General features: G+C 51.0%; 1 protein-coding gene across 1 annotated transcript; it reads right to left on the bottom strand.

The window, feature by feature from the left end:
• Positions 1-1,065: 1,065 nt before the first annotated feature.
• Wnt9b (Wnt family member 9B) lies at positions 1,066-19,396 on the bottom strand. The gene is made up of 6 exons (XM_028780559.1): positions 19,340-19,396; positions 18,062-18,135; positions 8,056-8,177; positions 7,404-7,700; positions 5,747-6,012; positions 1,066-5,017 (listed from the first exon to the last, which is right to left on the bottom strand). Exons 1-6 carry the CDS (start codon positions 19,394-19,396, stop codon positions 4,544-4,546), a joined length of 1,290 nt encoding a protein of 429 aa, XP_028636392.1. The 3' UTR covers positions 1,066-4,543.
• Positions 19,397-20,492: the final 1,096 nt, after the last annotated feature.

Consider the following 20,492-nt stretch of genomic DNA (forward strand, 5'->3'; position numbering starts at 1 on the left):
CTCTCTCTCTCTCTCTCTCTCTCTCTCTCTCTCTCTCTCTCTTTCTCTCAGGACCCCAGGTGAGACAACGTAGCCTTCAGTGGGCCTGAAGAGCTGGGACAGGGCACAGGGCAGGCCTGAGCTAAGAGATAAGAACTCTGCTCGCCTGGTCCCCACTCCCTGCTTCTGCCTCCCTTGTACCAGATTCCCAGGATGCAATGGGCCTTCCATCCCATGCTGGGACAGAATTACAGCTGAAACTGGGACTCTGGGGCTGAAGCATAAAGAGGGGCCATCCATTGCATGTCTGTTCTTTTTGATTGTCACTTCAGGTCCCAAATTCCTGAAGGCTACCATTTTGTTTTTTACTGCTTGCAACCTCCCCATGTTGCAGGCTGCAGAGTGGGGCCTCTGCACCTCTGCTCAACCGTTCAGCCTGCTCTGATTTGATGAACAGCCTAGGTTGGATGATGACTTTACTCTGGACCTCATTTACCCAGAATTCATAGCAAGGGGTGCATTCCTGCCCTACTTACCCAAGAGGAGATGTGGAAATGTGAGAAGGAAAAGACCTCTGTTTCGAAGGCTGACAGATCTGTGTTCAGTCTAGCACTGCTGCTTGCTGGTGGCCCTGAGGAGCCTTCCTATCTCATGACCTTTACTCCTTAGCCAGGGCAGGTGGCAGCCTCTACTAGGCAAAAATATTGTCACAAACCGAGACAAGAGAGGACAAATAAGACCAGGAGATGGCTCTGTCAGGAAAGTAGTTATTGTGCACATACAGGACCTGAGTTCAATTCCCGGGACCCACATGGAAAAGCCAGGCGTGGGGATGGTACACATTGGGAATTCCAGCATGGAGAGGCCAGTAAGCTTGGCCTACTTGCTGATTCCCAGGACAGTGAAAGACCTTGTCTCAAGAAAAACAAAACAAAAGGGGGAGACATCTTCTAAAACCTCCACATGCACACATACCCACAGCCACGGACACATGTGCACACACACATGAACACCCACATACCAAAACAACAGCAATAAAAACGGAAGCACAAATAACCAGTGCATAGTTTATTGGCTTGTAAGCTTTCTCCTCACTGGCATGTGAGCCCCATGAGGCTGGAACTGCTGTGCCCTAGCACCCAGAGTGTCCCCCTGGCATTATCGGAAGCTCCCTAAATAATCACCTCAAGGTGGGATGAACATTCCAGCACTCAACAAAGAAGAGCTCCATTGGGATTCTCCTGCATGCTCAGATGGGAAGTATGGAAGTTCATGGGTGTTTAGAGAGGAAAGTCTAGAAAGAAAGATGGCCTCGGTGTGGTTTTTCTGTCTGTCAGACAAACAGGGTGCCAAGATAGCTGGCTTTCTCTAGACCAAGGGCAGGTTCTGCATGCTCATGAAAACCAGATGGGAGCTTGTATGACTCAAAGAAGGGCCAGGGACACTGGGCCAATTGGGGAACCCCGTGTATTCTGTCTGATGTAGCTCCCAATGCTGGCAGCCAGGTCCAGATGCAGGTCCTATTTGCCAGTGCAACTGACTTTCAAAGAAAAGATTAGAAGTCCAGTGGGAAACCAGTCACTTTTAAAAGTCAAAACACAAAAGAGAAGAAACAAGTCATCCACGGGCTACGAGGGGCTGGAGACGATAGCCTGGTCATGGAGATCAATGTGGGCTGCAGAACACGCCCCCAAGAATGACCTCCATGGAGTCCTTGTCTCTCCAGGCTTTGCAGGAGTCCCAGGCTTTGGGACATGAGACTCATCTTGCTGGAGAAGCTAACATGCCATCCATGGGGGAAGACCAGCGTCACACGCAGCAAGGACACTTCCTCAACTTCTAGGCTCACACTGAGAGTGAATGGCTTTGACTTTCAGGTAGGACCACTCCCCCAGTTCCTGGAGTATGCTCAAGTCAATATTCATTCCTTGTTCTCTTCTGTGTAACTTTGAGCACATGCCCCTGTCTCTGGGCCGAATCTGGAAAGTGGTAACAGTGACGTGGCCTCACCTACCCTAATCTCATAGGGAACGGGAAAACCGAGGGAGAGAAAAGAGAGCAGTGTTTCTGAAGATGAAAAGTGCTTTACAAATCCAAATGTGCTCATCCAGATGTGCTCATCCAGATGTGCTCATCCTTTTTGTCCTTTATGAGTGAAAACCCTTTGGCCAAAGCAGAAAGGCCCCTGGGGCCAGAGGCAGAGAGTCCACGGACTTCACAAGGAAGATCCGGCTCAGTGTCACAGGTCTCAGGAGGGACATGTGTTCCTGAGCTCCAAGACAGAGTGAGACACAGGAGCTATGTAGCATCCAGCTCTGCGAGGCCCAGGCAGACCAGCCATATTTCCCCCAGAGGCTTCTGGGTAAACACACAACCCCCACATATGGTGCCCAGGAAATAGAGAAGCTATATAAATAACATAAATACTTTCCTATATATCTTAGCTATATAAATTATTTTTCTGAAAACTATATGTATGAGGTAGGCAAAAATACCCTGTGAATATCTCCCTTAAAGTTCCAGTCTGAGGGGCCCAGCATGGCTGTGATGGGATTTTAGAGGGAACAGGGCCTTGGAGAAAGAAAGGAGAAGGGAGGAAGAGGACTTGACTGAGGGTGCCTTAGGGTGTCGGTCTTAATGATCAGTCAGCCTCAGTTTCAGCTTCACGTTCATCTTTGACCCTCCCGCACCCCTGGCCCTCCTGGCCATAGAGTCAGGGTACAGGTGGTATGGCTGTAGATCCGGGTATTCTAGTCCCAGAGGTTTTCCAGGCTCCTTTCTTGCCCTGCACCCTCCAGGCAGAGCAGTGTTAGGATCATAGAAGAGAAGGATGCCTTGGGTTACCACGGAACACATCTCACTTTAGCAGGAAAATAGAAAGCAGAGCTCAATCTGTTTTTTCCTCCTGCCAAGCTGTGAGTGGGCTTCTTTTGTCAGCAAAGTCATTCCAGAGAAGGGTCTCAGGTCACTGTGGCTCCTCCTTGGAGCTTCTGCCACCAAAGATCTTTCTGGCATCCTCATACTGCCCTGAGCCACAGAAGAGAAGGTGGCCCCCTCTGGCTCATGGATGTCTCAGCCACAGAGCCTCTTTCTTGGAGCTGGGAGAGCCAGTGTTGCTGAGCACCCACTGATTCCGAAGCTTTCTGTCCCTTCGAGGGGTAGTAACCCCACAGAGTTCAGGGTGGAAGGAGGCTCACAGGAGGGCACAGCACAGACAGCCAAATGGCCAAAGTCTTCCCAAAGGAGGTCACCTCCTCCTGGTTAGCCTTGGACCCTGCCCTAGGGTAGCACAGAGCTTTCAGCAGTGATTCCAGTGAGGTCTTTGCCCTGGGCTGGAGAGACACCGCATTGGAATGTCTGTGCCTGCTCAGGCTGTGTGTGTGTGTGTGTGTGTGAGCCTGTACCTGTACACTACTTCCTCTCTTTTCACAGAGGGCCTTGGTAGGGGCCATAAAAAATGACCAAAGGATTCTGGTCCCCCGGTGGGAGCCAGAGTGACAGGCCATTAGTAAATGAGTAAGACCACTGAGGAGGCAGACTTGGCAAAGACTTAGCCAGGGCAAAAAAGCCTGCAAAAGCATCTTTGAGAGCGGAGAGTGTAAGCGGATTTGTAGCCCATGAGCCACTCATTCTCATGAGTCACTAGCATGTGTGTGTGTGTGTGGGGGGGAGCTTGCAGCTCTAGGGGACCCTGGTCACAGGAATTGGTAGGACACACTCCAGGGTGGTATTTCAATATAGAGACTGTCATATCTCTTCCAGGCATAAGGACACTGCCTCTCTCCTCCTCTGGACTGTGATTAAAGGTTCCTTGGGCCACCAAGGAAAAGAGAAAGGGTCACTGTCACCTCACTCAACCCTAGTTGTGTTTATCTGAGTCCCACCAAGGAGACTGGCTCCTACACCCTTCTTATATACATTAGGGGTCTAATTGAGCAGAGCTCAATGGTTTTGGGGGTGGCGACTCTCAAGACAAGGAGACAAGGAGGCAGCCCTTGGTGCCAGAACATAAGACTTCAGGGCATGGGCTCTGTAACTCAGTCCACCCAAGCCTAAAATGTTTCCCTTGCTCCCAATAAACATTCCAAACAGTCTACAGTCCATGAAACCACAAGAGCAGGATAGGCATGTAGCATCCAGAGCTCTCTGCCATCAGAGTGGGACCACAACAGATCAGCCATGACCAGATGGATGCCCTGACCCACACTCGAGCTGACTCCACCTCCCTCTTCCACATCCTCCAAGTTTTGGGCCTTGAGACAGGAGGATGCTTCTCTCTTCCCACACAGCATCATTTCTGCCCTACCCTGGTCCTCAAAGATTCCCCTTCTCAGTCTGTTCTCTGACCCCCAAGTCCTCCACCAGGTTGGTGATCCTGGGACCAGGAGGCGGGGCACTTTTTTTTCTCTCTGCTGAGTGTTGGGGAAGGCAGAAGGCTAGCCAACCATCTGTTGGGGAAGAGAGAGTTGTACATTCTTGTGCACAGCATGTGCATCAGCAGGTGCATGCTTGCACGCTGCTCCGCGGGAGTCCTGGCAGTGCCTAGGTCTTGTCTGGTGGAAGCCTAGCGCTTGCAGGTGTACACAAGCTCCTGCTGTGCGCACTGCTGGCACTCCACATAGCAGCACCACTGCACTTGACAGTGGCAGGAGAAAACCACCATGCGGCTCTGGGTGTCGTAGCCTCGCCCGCAGCATAGGCTGCTGCAGCTTGAGTCTCGAGAACACACCCTGCCTGCTGTGCCCGGAGAGTACTTGCTGGGCCGGCAGAAGCTGGGAGAATCTTCCATGTAGACCAGGTCCCCGGGCCGTGGTGCTAAGCCCTTGGCAGGGCCACCTGGCTTAGCAGGTGCCCATAGCTCCAGACGGCCCAAGGCTTCATTGGTGGCACTGGACACCTTGACAGCCGTGTCGTAACGGAGCTTCAGCACCTGGCCGGTCTCTCGAAATGGGGAGAGCTGCTTCCAACAGGTGCGCACAGCACAGGAGCCTGACACACCATGGCACTTGCAGGTTGTTCTCAGGCCGTTCTTCACAGCCTGCAGAACGAGTCAGAGAAGAGGTCTGTCAGTGGTCTAAGCCTGTCTCACTGTGCCAGCTCTGCCAAGGAGTGTCAACAGAATAAAGAGGCAGGAAGGCCCATGCGAAGGTGACAGAGCCAAGTCACAATAACCTGAGACCCTCAAAGTATCTTTGTGTAAAGTTGGAAACGGTTTCTCTTCCTCTAAGCAGTGCACACCTAGGCAAGGGCAGTCTGGGCCAGATCTCAACCAACAGCTCCTCCCCTTGGCCCAGAGTTCTTCTGGAGTGTTCAGCCTGCACAACTGAACACAGCAGGCCAGTTCCCTAAAAGAATTGGCATTCTGACCTCGCCCCGCCGTCTCACTCCATAGACCTAGAGACTCACTATCTCTCATGGCTATGTGACCTCAGCTAATCCCCTCCCCTTCTCTGGGCCTCCTCCCTCTCCTACTCACAAAATGGAGGAAGCCTGGCCGTTGTCATATCAAAGTTGTCAAATGATGCTGGCTTGGTCCTTGGACCAGAGACTCCTTTCCAAACACAGTCCTATCCTATCGAGGCACGATGCCTGGTTCGACCATGACGATACCCAGGATTCTGTGCCCCTAGTGCCCAGGAGTATGAAGAGAAGGCTCACTGAAGGGGGCCTGAAGTTCATCTGTGTTGGGTGCAGGGCATTGGCCTCCCATGGATCTTGATCCCTGCCTCAGTACAATCCTTCGGGCATAGGGAGGGTACTCGCTCACCTTGATGCCCACGTGGGTGTTGTGAGCGTCAGCTCTCGCCCTCAGGTCCTTGCTTCCTCTCTTGGGCCCCAGGAAGTTGCTGAGGAACTTGGTGCTATACTTCAGATTGTCACCACACACCCCCCACTGCCAGGCCTGCCGGCTCTCCAGGCCTGGGGAGTCATCACAGGTGCAACGTTCCATGCGCCCAGCACTGCAGGCTCTGGCCAGCGCATGCGTGAGGGCAGCTGCAGACACTGCATACAGGAAGGCCGTCTCCTTGAAGCCTGTGCAGGAGAAATAGAAGCTCAGAGGCCATCTGCAGCCCTCCGAAGGTGGGAGTTGCATGGTGTGTACGGCAGCTAGGTTGACGTGGTGTGAGCCTAAGGGCATGGCTGTATAAGGCTTCCCATTACCTGTCCCTCAGACCCAAGCCGAAAGCTGCCCCTTACATGGCCTCCAGACTTACACTGGAGCATGTCCCCAGCTCTCAGAGGGCAGCAAGACAGAGCTGCTAAATCTCAGTAACTTATGCAAAAAAAAAAAAAAAAGTGACCTGGGCACTTGGGACGGGACCAAGCTGAGGCTGAACAGTCATCAAGTGCTTTTGTGACAAGTTGAACAACCTGTCTCTCTGTTTCTGTCTAGTGTTTCTCAAACGCCCTCTACCACCATCTGTAGATGACCGAAAGGCAGAATGGCCTTGGAGGTCCTGCCTGACATCTACCCAGTACTGGGGCCACCACTGTGCTCACACTGTTGAAAGGTGCCCCAAACGTTTCCCTAAGCCCTCCATCCTCAGGAGATCTGGGGTACTGAAAAGCTGACAGCTGAAAAGAAAGGGGAGCCGGCCGATAGCTCTCCCTCAGACCCTCCCTGCAATGGAGACCAGCTGGCTTAGAGAGGGGCCGGCCTCCCCTGTTTACATCACTGCAGGTTTAGAAACAATGTTTCCACTATACCTCCAAGCACGGCGGATGACTCATACCTATAATTCCAGCACTCAGGAAATAGGACAAATCGCTGAGCATTTGAAACAAGTTCTATAGTGAGTTCCAGGCCAGCCTGGGCTACAGGAACCTAGTCCCCACTCTGCTCCCAAACAAATAACAATGACAGTGATAAAATGCCACTTCCCTTCAGCCTGACAATAGAGTCATGCTGACCCATTTTCTCTTTCTAGAGGATGCACTTTCCAAGGCCGACTGGGTTGTGCTCAGCCTGTGCCTCCAGCCCCTTGTGCAGTGCCTGGCTCATTGTGGGCCTGTGCAGACGCTTAGCAGATGGATGGCAGGGGTGGAGGAGGATGAGGAAGGAGGGGGAGTCAGCTGGGAAGGAGGGGATGACACATCAACAGATGTGACGAACAGTGACAGATGAGTGTGTGGACCAAGGAATCTGCCTGACTTGCACATTTGGACCACTTAGTAGGTGGCTGGGGCCACCCACCTCCTCTGTCATCTCTCCCAGGAACACTGTGTCCTTTCCTCTCTCGTGTTCCCTTTGCTCCTCTTTTCTCCCAAACCACTACCTTCAACAGACCCTTTCTACTTCCCCAGGTCTCTTCTCAGTTGGGACAGTGGCCCAGTAGTCAGCACAACAAGACCTGGGCATAACCATCTCATCACCCACAACCTCCCACCAAGCCCTCTTCCTCCCTGGAAGTCCTCCTCCCTACCTCTCTGGAGCAGGCCAGTCCTCCCCTCCAGGCTGCAGTTCCAGCGCTCCTGCCTGAACTGGAACTGACATTCCAGCAGCCCGAGGTGAGCAGCATCCCTCAGGGTCTCAGCCAGGCCAGGCTCCCTCCTGCAGAGCTGCTTCTGCCGCCTGGACAGCTTCAGCAGGTCACACTGCTTTAGGTGGGCACCAGCCTGTGCCGGAGCTGCCGCCGTGCCCAGGTCTGGGAAGGGTGTCAGGACCTCACGACCGGTCAGGCTAAAGAGGGTGAGAAGGACGATGATGAACCTTGGGATTCCTGCCCGTGGAGGGCCCAAAAGCTGACCATCCCACAGGGAAGGAAAGTGGCTATCTTTATTTTTGCTCCCAGTGGCAGGCCAGTCCCACAGGGGTTATGTTCCCATCTTACAGAGTAAAAGACCAGGTACTTATGTAGCACGGAATGGTGTGCCCCCTCAAGGTCAAGTTCTCCAGCTTCTGCCCTGCCTTTCTTATCTATCCTCCTTCACCAACTTGCCCAACTGAAAAAGTCATCCTGAGCATTTAGTGGAAATACAGAGCCAAGCTGAGCGTGGTGGTGCATGCCTGCAATCCCTGTGCTTGAAGGGTCCAAGGCAAGAAGATGCTATGAGTACAGGGCCAGCCGGGGCTACGCAGCAAGATATGTTTCGGATCAACACGGATTTCCAAGACCTGCACCTGAGTGGTGTTTCCATAGGTCCGGAGCAGGGCCTGGAATCTGTATTTTTGCCACATCTCCTGGGCAGCTGCTATGCTGTGCAAGTGTGGGAGATGTTACAAGTAGCATTAGTCACTTCCTGGAGGGGAGTCCCTTGCTGTGGGGTTAAGCACAGGGGGTGCAGACAGAGTAAACACCGAGCCAAGGTCCCTACATCCCTTTCTCCCTTGTGTTCCATCGCTGTTCAAGTAAGCCCATGCCAGTCTAGCTTGTTCCCGGACCCCAGGTAGATCATCAACCATCTGGCCATGTGGTGCCTCGTACAATTAGAAGTTTGGGGAAAGGAAGAATGAAAAGGGGAGGGAGGGAAAAGGGAGGGAGGGAGGGAAGGAGAGAAGGAGGAAAGTCTAGGATCAGACTTCATGTTCTATATCCAAAGTCATTAATTCTAAAGTCAGGCTGCCAAATTCTAAGCCTAATCCTGTCGTGTTCTAATGGCTTTGGCTTCCTCCTTGGCATCCAGGACCCTTGACCCCCAGAGGTGCTATAGAGATTGCATAGAAAGCACAAAATCAAGCCAGCCAGGCAGGCTTGCCTTCCTACCGGCTGGAGTTGTCTTCTCTTCAAGATGCCTGACATTCTAAGCGGCAGTGTCTCCCTCTATCTTGACAGGTATTAGAGGCTTTGTGTGGAGGTGATAACCAGCTCAGATGGTAGGCGTGACTGGTTAGCGGCAAGGTATGGTCCAGAACGAGGACTGTCCCCTCTCCCAGAACCTCTCTGTGACAGCGTTAGGAGCTTGCCATCCCCCACCCTGCTGCACTCCATGTGGATGGGGTGCACATCATCACCAGACCCAAGCCAGAGAATACAGCTTCTCTCTGGAAACGCTCGTCTCTCATCCAGGGTAGAAGAGCCAAAGTGGGACTAGATGGGGACTGTCAACATTTCCACTTGGATGTGGAACTTGCCACTTTTGTTCGTGTGCCAACGGCTAAGGGTAAGTACTGTGGCCAAGCCCTTGAGTGGCCGAGATGTCCTTATCCCACAGAGTTCAGGCACGGCTGAGCTGCTGGAGTCACCTGCCTGAGCCAGGACATCTGGCTAGATGCCATAGCCTCTCTGTCTGCCTGAGAAAGAGGAAGCCTCACTGCTAGGTGGAGGTCCTGGCGAGGCCCCAGGTGCCCCTGTAGATTTCAAGTCTATCAGGTGCGCCCAACCCGGCGTGGAGCATATCTCCGAAACACTGAGCACAGACAGATGCTATCGGCTCCCCCAAGCCCAGCCTGGACCGGGCTCCCCTCCCAGACACAGTGAGCAAAGGGGCCCGTTAAACATTAATCAAGGGGCAAATGGGTAAGTTTCCAGTCCACCAGGCCTAAACCCAGACTCCTCCCTGCAGCCTGGCAGGAAACCCTCGGAGCTTGACCCCGGGCAGGCAAGGAGCAGAGCCTGAGGTCAGCTCCTGCTGGTGAGGCCCCACCTTGAATGGTTTCCAGTGTGGAAGGCAACTCCAGGACTGCTGGGAACACAGGTCAACAGTCATGTAACCTCCAGAAGATTCTCTTCTCCACACCAGGGGCTGGTGTGAGGGACAACTTTGGTTCACACAATTTCTGGTTCAGAGATTGGGACATCCCTTATAAAAGCTGATTGACATTTCGGAGAAGAAAAGGGTATGGTGGGCATTTTGGCCAATAAGGCTACACATCCTTTAAAACCTGTTTCACAGTCGTTAAACAAACAAACGAACAGACAGACAAAACCAATAATAATAACAGAAGGCTGGGGAAGTGGCTCAGTGAGTAAAAGTATTTGTCATGGAATCATGAGGACATGAGTTCAAATCTCCCGAACCCATGCAAAGCCAGAGATAGTAGCACACATGTAATCCTGGTATTCCTACAGCGAGATGAGAGATGGAGGCAGGAGAATCTTAAGAGGTTAGTGAGCCTGGCACGTGCAGCGGCAGAGAACAAAAAGACTGTCTCAAACAAGGTGGAAGGTGAAGTCCGCTGCCCACGGTTGTCTTCTGACCCTCATGTGTATGCTTTAGTACACATCTGCCCCCCACTACACACACACACACACACACACACACACACACGGAGTTAGGTCTGGGGATGTACCCCAGTTGATAGGGTGCTTGTCTGGGGTCCAATCACCAGTACTACAGAAACAGTTTTAATGGGGACATGGTCTACAGTCATGCTGAGCTGCACAGCAAGTTGTAAAACTAGTGGGTAACTCAGTTCTGTGGCGAACCGCTTACCTAGCATGAACTAGGTATGATTTTCAATATTCTTAAAAAAATTAATTAAAGGAATTATTAATTAAAATTAATTAAAGGAAGCTATTATTATTTTGTCATCATGATATTTTATGTAATGACATAATGCATTAAAAATTGCATTCATTATATTCTTGTGGTACATATACATACACACACACTCACACATAAAACACATGCAAATTTTTTGAGTGCTTATTACTAAGGACTTCAAAATATTACAGACATGTGATTAGGCCTTCGGCCACAGGTTCCTGCTATGTACCACAGTTGCCGTATGGTCTTTGTACATAACTGTGTTTCACGTGACCATGATGCTCTGGTCTACTGGTTAGATCAGCACTGAACTGATAATCCTAGCTGTCTTTTCTCTGGGAGTTTGGCATTTGAATAATAAGAGCACACTCTCGCTTTCTCTTCCTTTCTCTCCTTGCGTGGCTGGGTCTGAGACCCAGAAAAGAAACAGGAAGTTGAGCCAAAAAGCGAGAAGGAGGAACCAAATTCTTTGAGCTTGGCAGAGCTGAGAGTGCAGGGAACACTTCCAGCCCTGGTCCCAGAGCCTCCCCAAGGGTCACCCTGCTCTTGCCTGACACACTTACACTGTGGAGTCATGGCCGGGAGTTGCTTGGTCTCCCTGAGGTTGTTGTCCTTTGTTATGGCATGCTGTGGCTGGCTGCAGAGTAACAGAATTCCACAGGCTGCATTTGTGGCTCTGAAAACTCCCCCACTCATCAGCAGGCACCTGCTTTTTTAATTTCATGTAATAGGCCCGGAGATTGATGGCTCCAGAAGTTCAGTATAAAGTCCGTTAATTTTATTAGCAGTAATGACACTTAGTAGCGATTAATGGTCAGGAAAGGCAGCCAAGCACACAGAGGCCACTGGCCCTGTTGAGCCCCAGTTAACCCGGAGATACTCTCAGAAGAGGCTCCCCAGCATTTTCATAGGGTTTCCAAAGGGCCTAGGAGGGCTCCTAGAACTCAGTGTCACTTTTATGTGGTGTCTATGTACAGTTTGGGAAACAATACATTTGAAGGATCAGTACCACCTCAGTGGATGGAGAATGGCTTGGCTATTTCCTTACTGGGGCCACTAAGGTCCCTTCTGCCCATCTGTCCCATTATACCCAATGTGGAAGGTTCTTCCTGACCCCACTGCATTGTAGACTACAGTCTTTGCAGTAGCCAGCTGCTACGGTATCTGGCACCCTAAGTTCAAGGCCTCCACCTTCTGACCAACCACGTGTTAGTTGAGACATTCTTGCAACAGAAGAAACTAAGACCAAAGGGATTTGTAAGGACTGTGCTGCTCTGTATCGATCAGAAACTCACACACAGGGAACAATCTCACCTGTGGCCAGGATTAAAATAACAGAGGGGGTGGAGCCTATGAGCTTGCTAAGTACTGAGCCACTGGGGCTGTGATCCCAGCATGCTGCCTGTGCTCTGGCCCAGCTGGGCTCCCACTCCTGTCTCCTACAAAACAACAGCCCATGTGATCAGTGTCCTTCTGTTCATCACCAATGGGCTGAGTCCCTCAGGTCACAGCGTGGGACCATGGTTCTAGTACCCTCATTGGTGATAGATTAAGAAGCTTCCCCTGGCTCTGACTTTTAGGACACGCTGAGCCCACCACTGGCCCTTTCGGTCCCTCCTCCTTTCACACTATTCCCACCCATAGCTTTGGTTAAAGCTGTCCCATCCTGATGGCCCTTCAGGAAGCAGCAGAAAACTACTGATAGACCCCAGGAGCCCCTCAATATCCTCCAAAAGAAGTAGAACGCTCACCAGCATAGAGAATCCCAGAACCTCACGTCTCCCAAAACAATCTGTCCTGAATAGTCTGGTCCCAGGCTTTCCTCTCTTTCAGAGGTGACCTCAAGGATACCATCTCTGACCTCATTCCATTTCATAAGCAAGTATACATGCTGGCAAGGCCCCTGTGTCTCTGGGTGCCTGGTCTGTGAGAGGAAGACAGCAGTGATCTCTCAGGTTTGTTGATAAGATCATGCCAGTTAATGCCTGGGAAGTCCCTAGAACGGTCTCTGGCACACAGAAAGCACAAGATAATGTTTTTATTATTAAGCATCAACTGTGTACATAGTGCTAGATCTAAGAACATGGTCCTGACTCCCCCAAACTCACAACCTGTAAGGAATATGGTTGGACCCAAGAGTCATGTAAACTCTCTAACAGTCCCGAGGAGCCAGAGAAAGCAGTTTTGAATCATCCTGGCCACCCAAGGAACAAAAAAAAAAAGTAGCTGAGCTCTCTCAGTGACAGCCTGACCTTGCCCAGGTCCATCTCTCCAGCTGCAGAGGGAGGCAGGGGCACTCCAGGCTTGGGAAGGCAGCTGTTCCTCCAGCTGTTTCTACTCCAGAGTTCTATGGGTTCCAACTGAGGCAGCCCCAGGATGTGGGTGGCTAAGTTGGATGGGGAGATGCAGGTGGTGCCTGCAGTACTAGATTAATGCCAGGGTATCTGGTTGGAGGGGCAAGGAACTGAGCCTGGTACCAGGGCCCATGCCAACTGCAGGCCTTTCCCTGCCTGAGAATCAGGAAAGCCTGGGCTGCCTGGGGCCTTGGCCTCAGCCCTGCAGAGCCCCATTAGATGTTCCTGATAACAGCTTCCGCTGTGGGGCCCTTTGCATGGTCAACACTCCTTTTGTGCTTTCATCTTGAGCATGGGGGAGGGAGGGGGAGCATGCTGGCCATGTCTGAGCCTCAGCACACTCCCACACCCCTGGGTACACCCCCATACCTGCGCACACACTATGCCCACTCGTTTCTCCTCTTCCCAGTCGGAGGCATCTCCATGGGGGCAGCACTTGCCTGGACACTGGCCAGTCCTTCTTAAGAGAAGCCACCTCAAGCTTCTCGCCTCCATTTTTTCATGCCCTCCTGGGCAGCACTACCGCTCTTCATCTTTGGACCCTTCTCCTGAGACTCCCGGGTCACCTTGCAATTCCCTTATGACGACATCTGTATTTCGAAGCGTAGCTGAATTGGTGGGCACTCTTCTGCCTCTACTACAGACTTTCTGGCCTTTCCTCCTGTGCTGTCTCATTCTGTCATTCACCAAGCATCCTTCGGGGTGGGTACAGACACAGGCACAGGCACACTCATGATATTTCTCCCCAATCCCACTCCCTGTACCCTTCACAACTTCACAGCCCAGAAGCCTAACCCTAGGAGATGAAGCTGATCACAGCCTCCTACCTGGAACTCATGCTGATCTGGTGCCTCCTCAGAGAGAAGACAGCCTGGCCCAGCTGTGGGCTTTGTTTCTACACTTCCTGTCTCACAGTCTGTGAGCTGGGGATGGCATCCGGGAGCCGCTGTCAGGGCTGAGTGGGTAGTGGCAGCCAGCCACACGGAGAGCATTTCACATCTCTCAGTGTCCTGACTTAGAGCCGCTGGTTCAACATCTGCAGAGGAAACACTCCCACACCCCGCCCCCTCCCTCTGCACAGTCGGAAGGAAGCCTTTGTTCCTGACATGCACCGCTCAGGTGGCATAGTGGCTGTAGAGGATCCCCAAAGCCAGTCCTGGGCTTGGGATCGTTGGTCTGTGAAAATCTGGAATCACAAGCATTTTCCAGGGCTTTGGCTGGATATGGTCCGACATCCCTGAGACCGTGATATAGGAGGTCAGGAGTGCCTCTGGCCCAAATGTTTTGCCCTGGTGACTCCTGGGGAGGGGGGAAGTGACAGAGGCTAAGTGACAGAGAAAAGGAAGGTCTGGTGCCCATGGAATTCATATAGGATTTATCATCCCAGGTGTCCATGGTAGGGGTGGGATGTGCCATACATTTGTTGGACGTTTCTGCCTGAACACAGAAAAGAATCTAGGAAGCAAAACTAGCTATTGTTGTGGCCTCAGGCACTGAGGCACTGGGGACACAAAACCCAAAGGGCTGGATTTTTTGAGAAGGCCTCTCAGTATTGAGCCTCCAGAATAGCTGGGAAGACTCGGAAATGGGACCTCGATCAGGGAGAGGAAGACCCTCCATTTAAAAGGCTACTTTCCCGATCTGAAATTGAGTCTCACCAGCTGCAAGACAGAAATAAGGCTTAGAGCCCAGCCGTGGCAGCACATGCCTTCAATCCCAGCACTAGTGAGGCAGAGGCAGGCCGATCTCTGCGGGTTCCAGGACAGCCAGTGCTACATGGTGAAATCCTGTCTGTAAACAACAACAACGAAAGAAATAAGGCTTAGCAGAAGTGGCCAGGCTGTAGTCTCCAGCCCCTCGAAGAAGCGGTCTGTGCATTCATATTAAAGTGTGAGAATGCAGTGTTAGTGCATAAGAACTAAACTGTGTAGGAGATGGGGGAAGAGCAAGAAAGGGAGGGAGGGAGGGAAGAAGAGAGGGAGAGAGAGAGACTGACAGAGAGACAGAGAGAGAATGAATGAGAATGAGAATAAATTCAGTCTTTAGCTTAGCTCTAAAGACAAGCTCCCACAGGTTTTTGGGTTCACAGGACCCAAACATCTCTGGGAAGAGCAGCATCAGGGACACACAAGGTGGATGGTATGGGGGAGGGGCAAAGATACATCCCCTTCTCCCTGTTCCATCCTAACTGTGGGATCCTGGCTCCCAGGCTGAGCGGCTCAGCTAGAGCATCCTGAACAGCTCACTAGCTTGGTAGGCTCCAGAGTGTTTCCTGACTCTGGCTGGTACCCCCTTCCCATGGGCAGAGGCTCAGGCTGGGAAGATCTATGCCTTCAAATGCTTGTTCTGGGTCAAGGACAGTCTTCTCTCTGTTGGCAAGGGCTCAGGCAGAGGTGTCACTTTCCTCTGTGGGGCCCCAGGGATGCCTAGGGCTACGACTCTCTTCTCCAAAAAGAGGAGGAGCACACACACCTGGCTGGATAGCCCCCTAAATACTCAAACAGGGCAAGAGTGGCCCTGGGCAGCCTGGAGAGGAAGGGAGTCCACGATGCTCCCTTGGGAATGGAGCAGGACCCTCGGGCAGAAGCAGAGGACCGCTCCCCTCAGGCCCTGATAGGCTCTTCTCATCCTGCCAGGTCTGTCTTGGTCCTGCTGCCACACCCATCTTCAAGCTGCCACTCCTGCCTGCAAAGGCCTCTGGTCCCATAGACACTTTTCTAGCCACTGCCTTTGAAAACACTTGACTCCATAAGGCAGGAAGTGGGATAGGTGACTCCTGGGCACTGTGTGTCTCCCAGGCCTCCTCCAGGAAGTCCTTGTTTGACACTCCTCTCTCCAACTTCATCTTTTCTCACATTCACGTGTATAGTGCCTTCAGTTGTACATGGTTGGCTGCATAGTTTCGCTAAGCTGCAGGTGAGCTCTTTAGTGGGGGCTAGCGTGACTTCTGGAACCTCAGTGGCTCTCTCTAGCTTGCCATTCTAGCTTGCTCAGATGTCTTTCAGACTCCCGTTGGCTGCGTTAGCCCCTGTTGATCAGTCTGTGCTTCCTGTCAGGCTTCCCGGGACCCATTCTAATGGCTTCCCCCACAGCCTTGCTCACAGGCTGCAGGACCACCGCCTCCAAATATGTAAACGTTTAGGAAAGACATTGGGAAAGGGCAGGGCTCTTTGGGAGCCTGCCTGCGGCCATACCCATCACCCCTTGCCTTCACTGTGGTTACTGTTGCATCCTGTGACCAGCAGCAGACTTCAGGGCCTTCTGGCTCCAGTCATTCAGTGCAGCCCTGGGAGGTCTCCAGGAGCCGGACCAGATCCCTCTGAATTTCAGTTTCCTTGGAAACCTGCTAAGGACCAGTCAAGAAGCTGACCCATCTCTTTCTTTGAAGAAGCTTGTGTAACCTCTCAGGGTGACATGGTACCACGGGTTCACAAACCTCTATCAGTAGCCCAAACGCTGGAAAGCTCAGTGAACCCTGGGGCTTTGGCATAAACTGGGATAAACAGGCCCATCCTAGAATTCAGACCAAACAGTGTTATGGTCTTTATTTATCCTAACCTACTAGTATTCTCCATGAAAATCAACCAAGTGTCTGTCTCCAGGTGCCGGGCTCGTGAGGACAAACATGTCTATGACGTCACTAAGCTCAGAGGCATTTTGAATTAAAACTGTACCAGGCCTGGAAGCTATTGGGATGTCAAAGCAGGGCCTTTGACCTTGTCATTTGCCCAGCCTCAGAGCTTCCAGCATTGACCAGAATGTGCTGGCTAAAGTCTATCCCGGTTCCTTTAGCCTTTCCATTCTATCTTCAGTCTTCATTTCTCCAATGAGGGGTCCCAAACAGAGGCAACCACTGGATGTACGTTCTCATCTTCCTCCAGCTCAGCTCTGCTGCCCACAAAATTGCCCAAAATGGCTGACCCAAAGAGGCTGAGAGGTGAGGCTTGCCCTCTTCTCCTCTTCACATCCCATGCTGACAGAGAAAGAGGTCAGGGAATGGCACAGGCCTTAGTGATCTTTAAATGAGCAGTTGTAATGGGCATAGAGAGGCGCACAAGGGAAGGGGGACCAGCAAGAGACAATGAGCACTAGCCACCTAGGTAGTCACTGTAGTACAGGGCTGACATCAAAGGCTGTAAGGACAGGACCTAGGCAACAACAGGACCCTAAGATCTCTGGCCACAGGGTTCTCTGGGAAAGCCAGAGAAGTGAGCACAGGAAGACTTGGCTAACAAGAGTTCAGGGCACAGTGTGCAGAAGGTGTTCCACGTGAGAGTGAAAGATGAGTGCCACAGTGGAGGAGTGGGAGGGCCCAGCTGCCGGATCGAGACGAGCATACTGAGCGGGAAGAACGAGGCAGAGGCAAAGAGGTCACCCATCATTCCCACAGACTAGATGTGCACGTGCTATGTGACTTTGGGGAGGGCACTTGGGCTCTGTAAGCTCTCTCCGTTGGGCTGTATAAGATGATAACCAGCCCAGCATCTCCCTTCTGGGATATCACAATGGCAACATCTGTGGAAACTGGTGAGCATGGGGAAAACTTGGTTTGTTCCCTGCTTTCTGTAGGGTGTGAGATACAGGTAACATTTCACAGTACTTTATATGCTCTTTTGAAGGCAGGCCTTTCAGGGGAATGGAAGGTCTTGGCAAATGCTCTACCATCATGCGCAGTGGTAGAACAGCCCTGTGTGCAGCAATTAACCCCCACAACAACCCTGAGAGAGAAAAAGTAGCCTGCTTCCCATCCTGAAGTAAAAATGGCTGACTTGTTCACCATCATTTAATAAGTCTCCGTGGAGGATATTAACGTTGGTCTGTCTAGCCTGGAGTCTGGTAACCTCGGCTGGTCTGGAACTCACTATTCTGACCAAACTGCCCTTGAGTCCACAGAGACTGTCTCTGCCTCACAGGTGCTCAGCACCACATCCAGCCCAATACCCCTTACACTAGCCCAGTGGCTCTCAACCTTCCTGATGCTGTGACCCTTTAACACAGTTCTTCATGCTGCCGCGACCCCCCAACCATAACATTATTTTCGTTGCTACTTCATAACTATAATTCTGCTACTGTTGTGAATCATAGTAAATATCTGTGTTTTCTGATGAACTCGGGCCACTCTGTGAAAGGGTCCTTTGACACCTAGCATAAGGCTGCGACCTCCAGGTTGAGACTGCTGCACTAGAACCCAGCCTTGACCACTCTTGTCTTGCTCAGGTTGATACCAACCCTAGCTGGTGATCTGGGCCATTTCCTGAGACCAGTCCTGCCTTAGTACACGGTCCCTAAGGCACTAATACCTCATGCTCAGGCGGTGATCTTCCAGTAGGAGACGATCCCTATCTTGCTTCTCTGTCTCCCAGGCCACTTCCCCCTGGGGAAAAGTTACCACCATACACTGAGGTTTGACCCAGAGCCCAAACCTAAAGCATTTGTCTTCAGGGATCACAGCTCAACCAGGGGCAGTTAGCCTAAAGTCCTTCCCTCAGACATTGTGATACTTACCAGGAGATTTGGCCTTTAATCCATCACCCCACAGCAAGGAGATTTCCTTTACCTGTTTTCCTCTTGCCCCATTTTACTTAGGATTCCATCCCATTTCTAAAAGTATTGGAGGGAAATTGAATAAAAATGACAGTATCTAAACATGAAAAACACTTTAAGAAGATACCTATAAGACCTAAGCCAGGCATGGTGGTCTGCCAAAAAGGCTCTTGGGGGATGAGAGGCATGGGAGGCAGGGGGATCAGAATTTTAATGACAGGCTTAGGGATATAGTGAGTTTGAAGGCAGCCTAGGCTGCCTGAGACCCAATTTCAATCCCACATCCCCGTCCCCCACATAAGAGAACACTGCAAGATGCTGAAGGCAACTTAAAACCCCCCACACAGACAGACAGGATTGTTTATGAAGCAGCCCACCCAGTCCTTCATGAATTGATTTCTAGGCTCAGGACAGTCACAGTCAACATCCAAGCAGGCTTTTGGGTAGATGTGGACAAGCTGATGCTAAACTATACGTGTGAAAACAGGAAGATCCCGAACAGCTGGAGCAACTTTTGAAAAGAAGGGCTTAGTTAAGGAGTTTGTGGTACTTCGCCTCTGACTTACTATAAAGATCCACGAAGGAGATAGTGTGCCTGGGTACCGACCTCACATCGAGCACCCTAACTCATGGGCTTAAGTGTAAAGGGGGAGTTTGTGAAGCATCTCAAGAGAACATAGGGAGAAAAGGCATACAAGAAAAAGCCAACAGTGCACTGGGTGTTAAAGAACACCTAGATTTAATTGATAGAGAGACAAACAAGTAAAAAGAAAGATATTCTAATGATCACATGAAAAAATGTCCAACATGTCAGTCACCAATGGGACAACACAAATTAAAACCACAATGAGACACCAGTACACGCCCAATAAAGTAGCAACAAGACAGATGAGGGCTGGCAATACGAAGTACCCGGAATGGTCAGAGATTCCTGTGCAAATGGCACAATCATGTTGGAAACTGTTCCCCCATTCCCTACAAATTAAAAATATTCCTGCTAGGTGATCCAACAATCCAGCCCCCCAGACAGTTACCAAAAAGAAGTGGAAACATATGTCCACAAAAGGGACATAGATGCTCACGCCAGCCATGTTGGGAATAGCTAAAAACTAGAACTAACTCAAATGTCCATCAATAGTGGAATCAGTTTAAAAAAAAAAAGTGTCATACCCATATAATAGACTACAACTCAGGAATAAAGAGGAAAGAGCTATTGATATATGCAACAACCCTGATGGATCTCAATAAACACAATCTACAAATATATAGTAATTGTGGTCACTTAAAGTGATTATCAAAGTGTAACAATTTACAAGACCTAGACAGTGTTCTCAAAATGAATGCAGTGTAGTATATGTAATGGGAACTTGGGCGAGAAAACACAGGTGATGTTTTGTTTCTTCCATGGACTCACAAGGACAATACCAGAACAGCCCATCAGAAAAACAGCCTTTAAACTGGCCCACTGCTGATCAGTCAGGCTTTCCCAGGGTGCTGTGACAACTGGGGAGGGACAGAGCTCAGAGGCCAGGTTCGTCCTGGCTCTGAGATGTCCATTGTGTTGTTTTGATCAAGTCTCTTGTCTTACAGAGTCCCTAGCACCTGGAGATCCCAAGTCTCCCCACCCTGACAAACCTGGAAGTTCAGGTTTACCTAATGGTGTTGTGCCTTAGCCTGGATTAACAGACAAGCATGCTGCTTACCTGCTGGGCTCTGCACATGCTAGGTCCTGTCACCCAACTCAGTCCTAAAGTAACCCAGGGATCTTTGTCACTAGAAGTTGCTCCTGTGTGTGCACATTTACAGGGGCCAGAGGGACGACTGTGGGTGTCATCCTTTTTTTTTTTTTTTTTTTTTTAAAGTTTTATTTATTTCATTTATATGAGTACACTGTAGCTGTCTTCAGACACACCAGAAGAGGGCATCAAATCTCAATACAGATGGTTGTGAGCCACCATGTGGTTGCTGGGATTTGAACTCAGGACCTCTAGAAGAGCAGTCAGTGCTCTTAACCACTGAGCCATCTCTCCAGCCCCCTGTGGGTGTCATCCTTAAGAACACTGTTCATCTTTGAGATAAGGTCTTCCATTGGCCTGAAGTTCACCAATTAGGTTAGATTAGCTGCTCAGAGAGACTGGAAGCCTCCTGTCTCAGCCTGTCCAGCACTGAGACACGCCAGCACACGTG

Source organism: Grammomys surdaster, unplaced genomic scaffold (genome assembly GCF_004785775.1).
Source record: "Grammomys surdaster isolate TR1022 unplaced genomic scaffold, NIH_TR_1.0 371, whole genome shotgun sequence".
NCBI classification, from domain to species: Eukaryota; Metazoa; Chordata; class Mammalia; order Rodentia; family Muridae; genus Grammomys; species Grammomys surdaster.

What these genes read in the sequence shown, in the direction of transcription:
- Wnt9b (XM_028780559.1), bottom strand. Translation starts at nt 19,396, where the DNA reads ATGGCTGGCGTGAGCATCTATGTCCCTTTTGTGGACATATGTTTCCAC. An exon ending in GATCACCGCCTGAGCATGAG is followed by an intron (nt 8,178 to 18,061) that starts GTATTAGTGCCT and finishes ACACTTGCACAG; the next exon opens with CATAGCAGCTGCCCAGGAGA. An exon ending in ACACCCACGTGGGCATCAAG is followed by an intron (nt 5,018 to 5,746) that starts GTGAGCGAGTAC and finishes CTCGTTCTGCAG; the next exon opens with GCTGTGAAGAACGGCCTGAG.